The 13529-nt window shown below is 35.4% G+C and overlaps 1 protein-coding gene across 3 annotated transcripts in view; it reads left to right on the forward strand.

Annotated features, from left to right (window-relative positions):
- The window catches only part of DOCK4 (dedicator of cytokinesis 4), a 238527-nt gene that overhangs the window by 199375 nt on the left and 25623 nt on the right, over nt 1-13529 (forward strand). For 2 of the 3 annotated variants that reach the window (XM_090137623.1, XM_090137630.1), the window contains exons 33-38: nt 2429-2524; nt 4095-4155; nt 7522-7615; nt 9736-9884; nt 10933-11019; nt 12180-12284. In XM_090137623.1, coding sequence (XP_089993749.1) covers nt 2429-2524; nt 4095-4155; nt 7522-7615; nt 9736-9884; nt 10933-11019; nt 12180-12284 — 592 coding nt within the window. Of the gene's footprint in view, nt 1-2227; nt 2255-2428; nt 2525-4094; nt 4156-7521; nt 7616-9735; nt 9885-10932; nt 11020-12179; nt 12285-13529 lie in introns of all 3 variants that reach the window. The other variant, XM_090137617.1, reaches the window with a different exon arrangement.

Consider the following 13529-nt stretch of genomic DNA (forward strand, 5'->3'; position numbering starts at 1 on the left):
TTCTAGAATTAAGTGTTTTAAAGTCAGTGACCTAAATAGCTCTGTAGCTAAGATATATAAAACCTACTTATGTTGGGACTTACCACATGGCTTAAATAGTCTAAACATGGTTCAGAGCCTGGCATTCTTCCCCAGAGAGCTCTGATCCTCTGGGTCTGCACCCCACACCCTTATTCTTAAGAACCCTAGATAAAAAAAACCAGCAATGTTCAGTTGAGCCCAGATATAGTGTTTTTATTTTTTCCCTTGTATAATTTAGCATCTTGGCTATACTTCGGGTGAAGGAATTGTATGATGGAGGTAGGCACAACACAGGCAAAGGAAGAATTTTGCCTGTGTTTATGTCTACACTCAAGGAAGAGGTTGCATTTAGAAAGCAAATAGATCCAGCAATGGGGTCAAATAGAAGAGAGATGTTAGAAAAGTGCATGTCTATTTTCAAACACAAGGTGTTAGAAGGAAAAAATGCTTAACTTGAGCAAGTCACTTATGTCACATTCTTTTTGAATATTGCCATGAGGAAGCCAAGGAATTTATTTGAGTAGATCTTTTGTTCTGAATGTTTTTTTTCTGTGCATTGTGTTGAAAGGTGTATGGTGGAGAGTGGGAGGCATGCATCAGAAGGCAAGATATAAAATTGTCCACTTACAATGTTCATGCCAGTGTGAATAAGTATTTTGATGGGTCTTCACCACCCATCTGTAGAAATTGCGTATTTATAACAAATATGCCAATGCATTTTTAATGAAAATACATAATTCAAGTGTAGATTGAACTCATCTGTTTTAAAAGAGAGCTCAGACATCTACTGATTTTTTACAGGAACTGTAGGTAATTATTTTGGTGAAATGTTCCTTTTTAATATAGAGTTGAAAAGCAATAGAAAGGAAAAGTCAGTGCAGTAATCAGTACTTAATAATGTAACAGGCTGTACTTCTGTTAGACACAAAAACTTGTACTGAAAGGAAACATCAGGGGTTTAAAGGCAAATTAAGTTAGTCTATGGAAAGCAGAGATGCCATAGTGCTTCAGCATTGTTTTATAGGGACGGCTTTATCACCTGTCTCTCCTAGCAATGACAGGTAGCCAGTCTTCGAATGTGAGGGGAAGACATCTCATTGCCCCCCTAAAAAGAAGTAGTAAATCTAAGATCAATATCAGCATGCAGAATGAAGATGAGTGTTTCCTCCAGCACAGCACAGCTTTATTTAGGTCAAAATAGCTTGTAGAATTGCATGGGTGACATCCTTCTGTATAGAGGAGCTGAACAGAAGTGGAGAGCATAGTTGCTGCAGTTGGCATGTAGGAGTTATTGGGCGCTGCTGTGTATTCGATGAAATTTGAACGTAGGAGTTTTATGGGACTGAACATGTTCAGTATAGATGAAGGTCAGTGGAGCTGACAGCTTGCCCACTGCAGACGGGAGGTTTGGAAATGCTATTAGCAGCTCTCTAAAAAGCCCTGAGTATACAGATGTAGCAGTTTTTCAGAGGCTTCAATGGAAACCATACCTGAGTGTGTTTTCAGAGAGACTGCCATAATATCTCCATAGACATGTTATCCATCTGAGGTACTGTGCCAAAGCAGAGAAGTAACAACTATGTAGATAAATATTTCCATGTTCATCCCCAGAGAAGAAATGTTGAAAATCCATGCACAAATGATTAATCTTTGATAAACTTAGAGAAAATCAGAGATATTTAGCAGATGTATTAAGTATAATTTTACTGACAGCTTCACTTACAGAACATTTCAAAATCTTTTTCCTTCAATCTGTAATTTGTATTCAGATAAGAATTCAGCTCAACATGGGTTTTGATTAAGAATCTTACAGCAGTTTAAGCTAACTTGAATTTTATGTGTAATAATAATTCGTTCTCAGAAGAAAATACTAAGTGTGATAGGGAATCATCTTTTTAAAATACTTTTCTCATTCTTAAATTTAATGTATGCCAAAATATTAGAGAAGTGAGGAGGAAAAATCTTTGTTTAAAAAGTTGAGGTTCTACTAAAAAGGTTTATTGAGCAGGTACATGTTCTTCTCTAAATACATCTAGAGAATTTCTGCTTTGTGAAGTATTGGCATGAATTAATATATGAATTTTATGTGAAAGCTTTGTTAAGTCTTTGGCGTATTAATATATTCTGAAAATTCAGTATTTGATATATTTTAACCTGATGCAGCTAATTTAAAAATCATTTGTTTTGTCAATGCTTCCTGGACTAGAATTCCACTTTTTGGTCCTTATCCTAGGTAAGACATTGTTTGCAAATTGTGCTTCTTGGGAGGGTGTTTGTGAAAGAAAAAACAAACTAAACCAAAGTATCGAAGTTGTTGCTAAGGCATTAAGATACTGGTAAAAGCAGAGTGGTTGTCATAGTGACAGTTAAATAATAAAATTGTTCTGGCTTCTTGTTTTTTTTTCAGTCTGCTGAAGAAAATTGAGCGGGAAACATGGAGAGAAAGTGGTGTTTCATTAATTGCTACAGTGACCCGCCTCATGGAAAGGTTACTGGACTACAGGTGATTATCTTTCAGTAAGGTTGTCATCTTAAAAATGTTAGGAGACAAGCACTGGGATCTTGTACAAATAGTGACTATACATGGACGTATCAACTTGATCTCTGGCAGCAGCTACTTAGTCAACTCGCAAATTATACAGCATGTCTGAAAACAGAGAATCCTTCACATGATATGAAAATCCAGTTGCTTGCACCAGTTTCTTATCTGGAATATAGGATCTTTCAGCAGTAGGTTAGTGATTCAAGTTTGTCTGAAGTCACTAAGTTCAATGCTAATCACCTGACAGCTGTCTTAAAGAATATGTAAATTCTTATCACTATGTCAATCACCCCTAGTAGTAGTGTCAGCTGGCACACTAAGTGTGTATACAGAAACATGATCTCTCGGTGAGACTCTTGCATCTGACTGTACCACACCAAAAAATGAAAGGGAGAGGTGTATCTTGCTCTGCCTGAGTGGAAGACTGCAAGTGATTTTCTCAGTCCTTTGTGAAGTCCATGTAGAAACTTAGGACTACAGCTTAGTCTTCTTCATTGGCAAGCTGTAGTACTTTCTAGAGCTTAAGGATTTGGTTTTTATCCAGTTCTGCGGGGGAGATATGGTGAGACTTGATACTTCTGCTATCCTCAACAACAGTTTGAGAATAAAGCTGTTTCATCAACAGAAAACAACAACAACAACAACAACAAACTCTTAACATCTAGAAGTGTTTTTCCTCCTCGGGGAGGAATAGAGCAGTGCTGTTCCTCCTCAGGGACCAGTTGGATTACTACCTCCAGGGCTGTGAATCCAACAACTTTCAGAACAACTGTTTATGCAAGTGGTTTTAAGAGTATTTGAGACAATTGTTTAGTTCATGTATGCAAGAATGTTTTAAAATTATGTAAAATTTATTTTAGTGACTGCACAGTCACTGTTTGTTACTGCACAGTGCCTGCTTGTTACTTTTTTACTCCAGTATGGTTGTACTGACACTATCTTCGTTGACTAATCAAAATCTTCATGGTTCCATTTTAAATTTTGGCTGGGAATCAGGTGTGTTCCCTCACCAAATAATGAATGATACTGATTATAGAGTGCTACTAGGAAAATTTAGGGGACCTCAGAGCATTCTAAAGAGGAGGTCAGTATCATTCTGCTTTTTCACAGAACCAGTGTTGTAATTCCATGACCACTTTAGGTTTACACTATCTGTGAAGAAAGTAGATTCATCTCCTCACTCCTGTCACAGTGTTCCTTGTGCCAACATAAATGTTTGTGCTGGGCTGTGGTGGTCTAACTGAGATGGGCTAAATGTAACCTAAATGTTACCAAAATGTAAACCAAAACATGCTGCCTAACTTGCTTCACTTCCTGAGAATTCTGTAGGCAGCAGTGCAGGACTGAGAATGAGTGCCTGAGAGCCATAGGGGAGCAGAACTGCCTTGCTGGCTTCTGCTGCCCCGGTTTGAGATCAAGGTGTGAGGAAACCAAATGAATCTCCAGGATTCATGTAGCAAGTGAATGACAGGTGTGCTTTGTGTTGTGAAAAGGCTAAACTTTGTTCCTTTTGTTTTATTTTCTGTTTTAGGGATTGCATGAAAATGGGAGAAGTGGATGGCAAAAAAATTGGCTGCACTGTTAGCCTTTTGGTTTGTATAATAACTTTTCCTGCCCCTTTTGATTACAGTTAAGCATTTTCAATTTTACAGCCATATATTTGAATGGGAAATAGCCTGTTTCTTGATGCAGTTTTAGTTGACAGAATGGTGGTGAAGCATTGGCACAGGCTGCCTGGCAAAGCTGTGGATTCTCCATCCCTGGAGGCATCCCCTGGTTGGATGGGGCCCTGAGCAGCCTGATCCTGTGATTGGCAACCCTGCCTATGCCAGGAGGGCTGGAATGAAAGGATCTGTAAGGTCCCTTCCAACCCAAGCTATTCTATGATTAGTATTGCTGATCATTTTTTCAGGATGAAATTGATACAGTTGTTTCCTTTGTATAGTTGGATTCTGAGAGATCTCTAATACTGCTTCATTCAGTTTTCTTCCCCTTCTTTCCCTTCTTTTTAGGTAAATTTTGCCAAAGTATTTTCTAAATGTAATTGGCCTCCGAGTTCTCAGACAGAAACAAACCTTTCTATTTCCCCAAAACCCAATGAAACTGTCATTTCTCCAGTTTCCTATCTTTCTCAAAGCTGGTTCAGCCCGGAATGCTTCTTGAGACTTCCTCCTGTCATGTAACCAACCATCAGTGTCAATCTGTATTATGAAAAATATTTCATTTTTGTTAATGGGATACATTGTTGTTCTAGGCCAATTTCTACTGACAAGTTTGTTGATTTCTGTTAACCTTGGAAATTTTCCATTTTCATGATGTTTGTTTTGGAAAGCTATATTTTTAGCCATGGGGAAAAAACAGCAACAGAATAAGTTGACTCATAATTCTGCATTTTTGACGTCAGCAAAACAATTTGGTAGCACTTCTAAGTAGCAGTTATACATGAGAGAATAAAGGATTTCTTCAGCAGGGAAATCATACTCTTCAAATATGGAAAATGTTTACTACACAGCCGTAGAGCAGCTGGCTTTCTATCAGAACCTCTGGCATGATTTGAATTCTGTAAAGTACCTGGATTATTTTCATTCTATCAGGAAGGACTTTTTAAACTCTTATTAGTAAATCATTCAAGATTTTAACAAAAACAAAATTCAAGCATTTAAACTCCCCCCTCCTCCCTCCCAATGCCATTATACTTTTTAATAGGATTTTCTATAATTTGTACAGGTTAAGGAAGATTTTCTACCCTAATAATTTTCAGACACATTTTGTTACTGTTTGCCCACTTGAGAAACAACTAATACCAAATTTTGAAAAGTAAAGTTTGATTACGAAAATAGCACACACAATTTAAGACATTTAGTTGTCCATATGATGGATAACTGTTTGTCAACTCAGTATTTGTTTTGTCCATGCAAATGATTAAAGGAATGTATAATCCTAAAATTATTTTAAATATAGAGGAAGAAGCAATACTTCATTTTTCATTAACACTTCAAAAGTATTCTGACTTCCAAAGATGAGAGGATTGATTAGCTTGAAAAGAGAATGTTTATGTTTTTCCATGAAGGTACATGCTGTTCTACTGGGAAGTAGAATTGAACAAGTTAACAAAGTTATCAAACTAACTAGAATTATGCTATATCATGAAATATGCAGAGGTACAAGTATCAGTAACTTCGATGAAAGGAACACATTGGATTTTTTTTTCCTGTTCTCTCCAGTCTTTGGATCATCAGAGAGAGGTTTCACATTAGCAATGTTTGTTCAGAAAAGCTGGTTTAAAAGGTATCTAATAGAGTTCCTTAAATGTAAAAATCACCTAACTTCAAAGATGAATTTCTAGTGGAATAACTGGATCATTACAGAACCACAGAAAAGTGTTGAAAAAATGTGGATTAACTTTTGGTAACTTGCTGAGTTTTTCTCAGGCATTCCCCAGTCTTCACTAATACTTGCCATTTAATTCATATTCCAGATTCTATTCATTTAGAATTATATCTTTTTAGAAAGAGGAGATTTTTCCTGTGGTGATCTACACTGGAATGTTACATGATATCATAGAGTAGAATGCTGCCTGTTTGCTGTTCTTTTTAATTAAGGATTCTGCTTTTTATATTATGTTCCTTATCAAGGCTTTGTCTATTATTCGTTGTGTCTTGAAGTTGTTGAAAAAACACAATGCCTTTATCAGTATATTCGCATGATAAATCTGAGCTGTGACTGGGTTGTCTTGATGCAGTCTGCCTGATAGACCTATTGGACTTTGCCAGTGCTGAGCCTCAGAGAACCTGTTGATGTGTACAGTTTAAAGTTGTGACAAGTCCTAGAGCCTTTAGCTCTACATGTTATGGGAGGAAAAGGGAAGTCTTCGTACTGTGAAGGCGTATGTTGGCCTAAAAGTCATTTTATGAAGTTAGTTCAATTTTTTTTTAAAAGCTCAATAGTATTTTCATTATACTATTCTAATGTTTCTCCCAGTTTTCTCTTTGTTAATATTTCAATGTAGGAAACTGTCACGCAGTAAGAATACATTCCAATAAGAGAAACATTTTGGCTACTTGCTTAGAGTTCATATATTAAGAGTTTTGAATAATAGAACAGAAATAGCTAATTGCTAAGGAGAAACAGTGCTAGATTTTTCTATCCTATACATTTTTGTTAACCAAAGTATATTATCCTGAACATTAAATGTAGCTACAAGGGGAACTGTACCTGCATGCCCACAGTGACTACATGGAACACTTGTGGACAGTGCAAGACTTGTGATCCTCTTCTTATAACCTTTTCATACTTGATTTTAGTGTTTGCAAATACTGAATGTTTTGAAATAAAAGTTTTGATGTTGCATCCTATATTTTATCCAAAATACAGAAAACAGAAGTTACTCATCCAGAAATCTCTAGCTAGAGAAATTTTGTCCTGAATATTACTTCAGTGTGCAACTTTTAGTATTGCAATTGTGCATTCAGTATTTATGTATTCAGTTCCCAGCATAAGTCAGGGCTGAAGGAAGCAAATTTTCATTTGGCATTATGCTATTTATGGTACCAGACAGTTCTTTGCAGTGTTCTAAAGTCCTTCTGATATTTCACTATGACAAAATGAAGAGCAGACATATTAGGCAGTAGATATTTTGTTAAAATATGACTACAAAAGTTAGAGCACTGTCAGCATTTTAAAACCAACAAGGAGCTTTCAGCAAGATGTTAAATATTCTAAGTAAGAGTAGATGGGTGTATTTTTGGGGTGGGTTTATATTTATAGGGAAAGAAACATCAGATTTCAGTTCTGTCACATTTTTTTCTTTATTACAAATAAATAAATAAATAAAAAGAGCATGTTGAGTGGTCTACCAAATATATAATGGAACTAAACATTATATTGAATACCTTTTGTATGTGATAGATGTATTTAGTATCTACTACATTTCATCATGAAATTAAATTTTATTGCAGAATTTTTACAAGACTGAACTGAACAAAGAAGAGATGTATATTCGGTATATTCATAAACTCTATGACCTACATCTGAAAGCACAAAACTTTACAGGTAACTAAATGCAAACTAGAAAAAGTATCTAGGACTAGGCTGTGATTTGCAAACCTTCAAAGTTATGTGCAGTGCAGAATACGCAAATTCAGGCTGAGTTTTCTTGCTCAATTTGTCTCTTTAAGAGTTGTGGGGCTTCCTTTCAGCCCTACAACTCTGCTACTTTCTGTTTGTTGAAACAATGACTGCTGATGCATGCTAGTAATATATGTCATGAGTTGTTTTCAGCCAAGAGGAGTAAAGCTTAGATGAGGTTTATGTGAATCAGTTTGGTAGTGTGAATCTTTGCATATCACATTTTGCAGTTCTATTGTCCAGTATTTTTCAATGTCAATTTAGCACCAGTGCTGACAATTATCATTTAAATGGAAAAATAAGAAGATAAGCACATATTGTTTTTTGTACAATAAAAGGGGAACTTCATCTGAGTGACTGTTATGAAGAATAGCTGGAATTAATAAAATCAGTATCTCTTTAAATTAAAGTCTTTGGTTGCCAAAATACTCAAGTGACCTTGTAATATCTCTGTCCATTTCCCAGTGATTGCAACAGCAATTTCATGTCTTCAGAATCTCTGCAGATTGTTTTCATTCTTAAAAGTAGATTTTTTGGCTAGTGGTCACTAATAAACAGGCTATGGGTATATACTGGTAGTGAATTTCCTAGGATCCATAGGAAAGGTCCTTAGCTTGGAATTTTTACAGTCCCTTTGCTATTCATGGATTTAAAGTCTAAACTAAATTGCTGGGTATATTAAGGAGGTCCTCATGTGACCTGGCAGTAGTGAATCACAAGAGAGTTTTGATTATCAAGCACTACTATCTTTGTCCCAGCTGGCTTTTTTGCCAAATTATTAATTTCCTGATTTTACATAACAGATGTTAGTAACTCTTTAAGCAATGCTGCGTTCCCTTTAGAAATTGACTGCAAATATGAATCCAATTTACTTTCAGCAGTGATATGAACCTTTTCATTTTGTTTTATCATCCTAATTCTAATATTCTAATGATAATTCTAGTATTAATGGTACTTTGCTTACAATTTTTCTCCAGGACTTTGTTATATTTCCTGTGTATCTATTTTTAGCATCTGCATTCTTTGCCATGGTAGATTCCATGACTCCAAGATTTTTTGCTGTGAGAGACTTAAGGAAGAATTGTGTCACACCCATGGTTAGAAGCAGTCTTTCCACTTGAAAATAGACTTATGTAGTCCATTGCATTGATTATCAGTCAGTGGCAACATACAGATCTTTTTTGAATTGACTGAATTCAAGTACATGAGAATAGAAAAGGAGTCTATTTACAGGACTGTTTCTAATGCGTCTTAATTCTCTGTGAATAAAAAAGTCCTTTTTTTAGAAAATAAAAATCCTGGCTACGAATTTGAGTGACAAGTGAGAAAGGAAGGGTCATAGTAAGCTATCCTGACATCTATTTATGCTCTGCTGTTTTTCTTTCTTTCAATTTTGAACAATTGTTAACTTCATGGATATTTTCTTAATTGTTATGTAAACATGCTGCATGTTTTTACTACAGAATTGTAGCTTGAAACTTGGAAAACGTATATTGCTAGCCAAGCAGTCTGAAAGCTGTGAGATGTCAGAATTAAGATTGACTGTGCAACTTCAAGTGGTCTCCCTTCCACATACATGTTGTAATGCAGCATTGCTTTATACCATACTTAGCATTTTACTACACTTGGATTCAAAGCACGCTTTCCCACAAACATCTTCTGCAGTGATGGCTTTTCATCCACATGTTATTAGGCTAGATACATAACAGGAACACTATTAGAAAAAAAAATCCCTATATAGCCTGGCAAACATCATCTGAGTTAGAGAAATGTACGCAGAAGAATCAGAAGTAGGGTACAGTTGTCTGGGGCAAGTTCACCTACCTCAGCGTATCTGAGGTCTGCACTAAATCTGCAGTAAAAGAAGTCAAATGGGCAGCTTAAGAATGTCCAAAATCATCACTACCACTGGTTTTATTACTTCAAATACATCAGTTTTCCTTCAAAAAGTTGTATCTTGGTAAGAGTATTCACATTACCATGTATTTTCTCTGTGTTTTGTTTGCTTGGTGTTCATATGTATTGTGGTGTAATTTGTCTTGCAGAGGCTGCCTACACGCTCTTGCTTTACGATGAGCTGTTGGAATGGTCTGATCGGCCCCTGAGAGAATTTCTAAACTACCCCATGCAAACAGAGTGGCAACGTAAAGAGTATCTCCATCTGACTATCATTCAAAACTTTGATAGGGGAAAGGTAAAATAGTCCTATTTTACTGAATAAATCTGGAAAGGATAGTTAATTCACTCCATGACTTATTTCCAGTTTTGCATTTTCTAATATAGAGGGGAAGTATTTGTCACTGCCTGATTAAGCAGTTACTTAGCGACACAGTAGGTTCCTTCTAATTCTGTTTGTATCCTAGAAATCTCCCACACTTAAATGTGAGAATAATTTCCACTTGTGTAGCAGATCTCTTTGCAAGTGACAAAGGACTTTTTAAAAGATGTTATAATTTCTCCCCATTTTAAAGGTGGTGAAAATGAGCCCTACAGCAAAAGAACCTTATACAGTTCACTGAGTGACCAAGTGAGGAATAACATTCTGAGCATCTGTTTGCATCTCCTAAATTGTGGTGTATCATTTTGAATATCAACTGCAGAATCTCTAAAAGGAGAACATTTTTGGGAGGTCACAGCTCATTGTCATCTCTGAGAATGATTATTCTGAATTGTGCAAGAGCAATTATCCTGTAGTTTAAAATTTTGTATACCCTTTGTGTGATTATTTATCTCAGGGATGAACAGGCAATTCAGTGCAATTTTGCATAGGTAGTATAATATCCAGGTAAGCCTTGGAAATGTTTTTAAAGTGATGTTGATGATCATATTTTTTCCAGAAAATTCTCTGATCAGTTTATAGTTTAAATCATATTGTGCAATAAAATATTCCAAACAAGAAAAATTAAGCAGGATATGTTAAGAGGAACAGATTTTTAAAATGTGAAAATCCTACCTGTTTGAATCAGTCTTATAAGTATTATCAAAAGCAATAATTACCTATATCTTGTGCAGTGATTGTCCTGTAAGAATCATATATTAAATAAGTCTCCAAACAGATCAATCAAATAATTCATCAGTATTACTTAACAGCTATCTGTATGTCTAATGAACAATATGTTCAGTTATTTTCACTTCCATACTGGAAGTATGATCTGGTGTAGAAAGAACAGACTTCAATAATAAGTAAGTCATGAATTGTCAAACAGTTGTGAAATTACTAAACATCTTTTACTTGCTTGCAGTGTTGGGAAAATGGCATTATTTTATGCAGGAAAATTGCTGAACAGTATGAGAGCTACTATGACTACAGAAACCTTAGCAAGATGAGGGTAACGTACCTAAGTACTTTTCATCAATCATAGATCAAAAAGCTTTTATCCTTTGGAATATGAAATGTTACCTGGAAACCTAAGTTTGCCACTTCAGTTCCGTTTGAAAACACTTTTTTTTTTAAAGCTTGTACTTGTTTTCTGTAACAGATTATAAAAAGAAGTGTAAGCTGAATAAGAAGAGGCGATTTTGCAGTGTTTGTACCTGTATAGCGCTCCCTTTGTGTGCATGCTCATGCAAAAATATTGTATCTATCAATGCAGTTTCGTTGATTTCTTATTGTTTGTCCAGGGAATGTGCTCTATGCAGTCCTTAGTTAAGAGCAGCAGCATATCTTTGCAGTTGTATTTGGAAACAAACAGCTTGCAACAAGTAGCATACAACTTTGCTGATCTATGTATTGCATAAAAATATGATCTGCTTAATTCATATAGACAAAAGGAGTCTTTTATGACACAGTCATAATACAATGACTATAATACTCCTTATGATCTGCTTACTTTATATATATATTTAGATAATTCAATGGCAGAATGCTGTAGGCAAGAACAAAAAATGACTGTCATCATATTAATAAAATAATTTCTTTATGCACATTTAATTAATTGTACTTAATGTGTTCTGTGCTTGAATTAGTCAGTATCTTTCTACTATATCTGTGCCACCTAAGTTTTAACCCAAAAAGAAGGGCTAAGGGATTTCTATAGCAGTATAAACTCAGCAGTTACAGATATCACATACACATTAAATAGCTATTTACTTTAGCTGAAATGAGGTTAATGCTTTTTTTTCCACAGCATAAAAAAAATGTATGAACAGGGAATTTTTTGGTGAAATCTCATGATTAGAAAAAAGACTTTGACATAAAGATGACTATGTATTAATATTTTGAGTAAAATAAAAGTGGGATATATTGATAAAAATGATAAAGTTACTATCATGAGACTTTTCAAGAGTCATGTTAGGCACTGAAATCATTGGAAACTGGTATGATTTGAACATGACTATTTTGAATATGGCTCCTTACTTTTACTCAGAGATGCACTGCAATTGCAGTATTCCAGAGCAGTGCGTCAAAACACCTCGTGTTTTGTGACAGCTTAAGGTAAAAATATGTTTTCAAAGAGCACTAATTGCATTTCTTTTCAATCTCAACCAGATGATGGAAGCATCTTTGTATGATAAAATTATGGATCAACAGCGTTTGGAACCAGAATTTTTCAGAGTTGGATTTTACGGGAAAAAGTTTCCCTTCTTCTTGAGAGTAAGTGAATTGAAAATGAACCAAATTGAATAATTCTAGACTTGTGCTGTTTTTCGTAATGACTTTCTCTACCTGAGAATTTGATCATACCATATATAAGTTCTATGAGAAGCAGGGAATTCTCTGTGGTAAATGTGATATCCTCATGTTATCAACGGCAAGAAAAGGTTCTATCTAACAGAAAGACAAATGATGGGCTTCTAGAGTCCCACATAGGCTTAAGATTGTAGTTTGTGTTAGAAACCATGCACCTGAACTATTCCACAAATCACTGTCTTCTTTTCATGGTAGCTTGTTCCCATTGTTCTGTTTCTGCTGGTGGCTGCTCAGACGGCAGCTATCAAAAGAAGTGTCATTTGGCAGTTGGAAAATCAGTAATTTAGCACTGAAGGAATTACATTCTCAATCTCACTTTTTTAAAGTGAGTTGGAAATTCAGCATGCTGACTTCCATTGTTTATTAGTATACTAAAACTGACAAGATATATAAAGTTACTCTTGAACATTAATCTTAGATTCTGAAGCTACCAAAGTGCCCTTGAAAATGTTATTTTTGTCATTCTGTTCCCCTCTTCCACAGTCTGCAGTGGTTTAGCTGCATTGACTGTCACCTTGGGAAGAGAACAGAATCCATCTTATTTGTGAAGCCACTGCAGTCATAATCCAAGCTCCCCTTCCTGTAATAATTCAAATAAGTGATGATGGAACCACCTCTGTGTGGAGGAGGCCTAAAAAGCCAATTTTTTCTTAATGTCTGGGAAAGTTGCAAATTCCAGATTGTAAATATAGAATGAAAGTCTCCATTTAAATCCTTACACAAAAACAGCCTTGTGGGCACATAGGTTTTGTTGTTGTCTGTATATATCTTCTGGAGAAACCAATTTGAAATTGTTGATTAGAAAGGATATAATGCCTAAAAACAATACAGTAAAAGTACTGGAAAAAGTCTGTACAGGAGTGCTTTTTTTCAGACCTGTAAGTCTTTCACTATTTATACATCTGCATAGGAAGTATTGATGCATTTTCCAAGTTAAACATACATGACACTACTAAAGAACAGATTTATGCTTCCTGCACCAGAAGGAAGACCTCAAAACTTAACTACATTAGATTTAATTTTGGGGGGGGGAAAGTTTGTGCCTTTTTAAAAGTCTGGTATATTTGCCATAGAAGGAATAAAGAATAAAGCTTCAGTAAAGAAGAGTAAAGCTTTCAAATTTTAATTTCTGGTTGCACATTGCAGTTG

Source organism: Phasianus colchicus, chromosome 1, assembly GCF_987193195.1.
Source record: "Phasianus colchicus chromosome 1, bPhaCol1.hap1.1, whole genome shotgun sequence".
In the NCBI taxonomy this organism is placed as follows: domain Eukaryota; kingdom Metazoa; phylum Chordata; class Aves; order Galliformes; family Phasianidae; genus Phasianus; species Phasianus colchicus.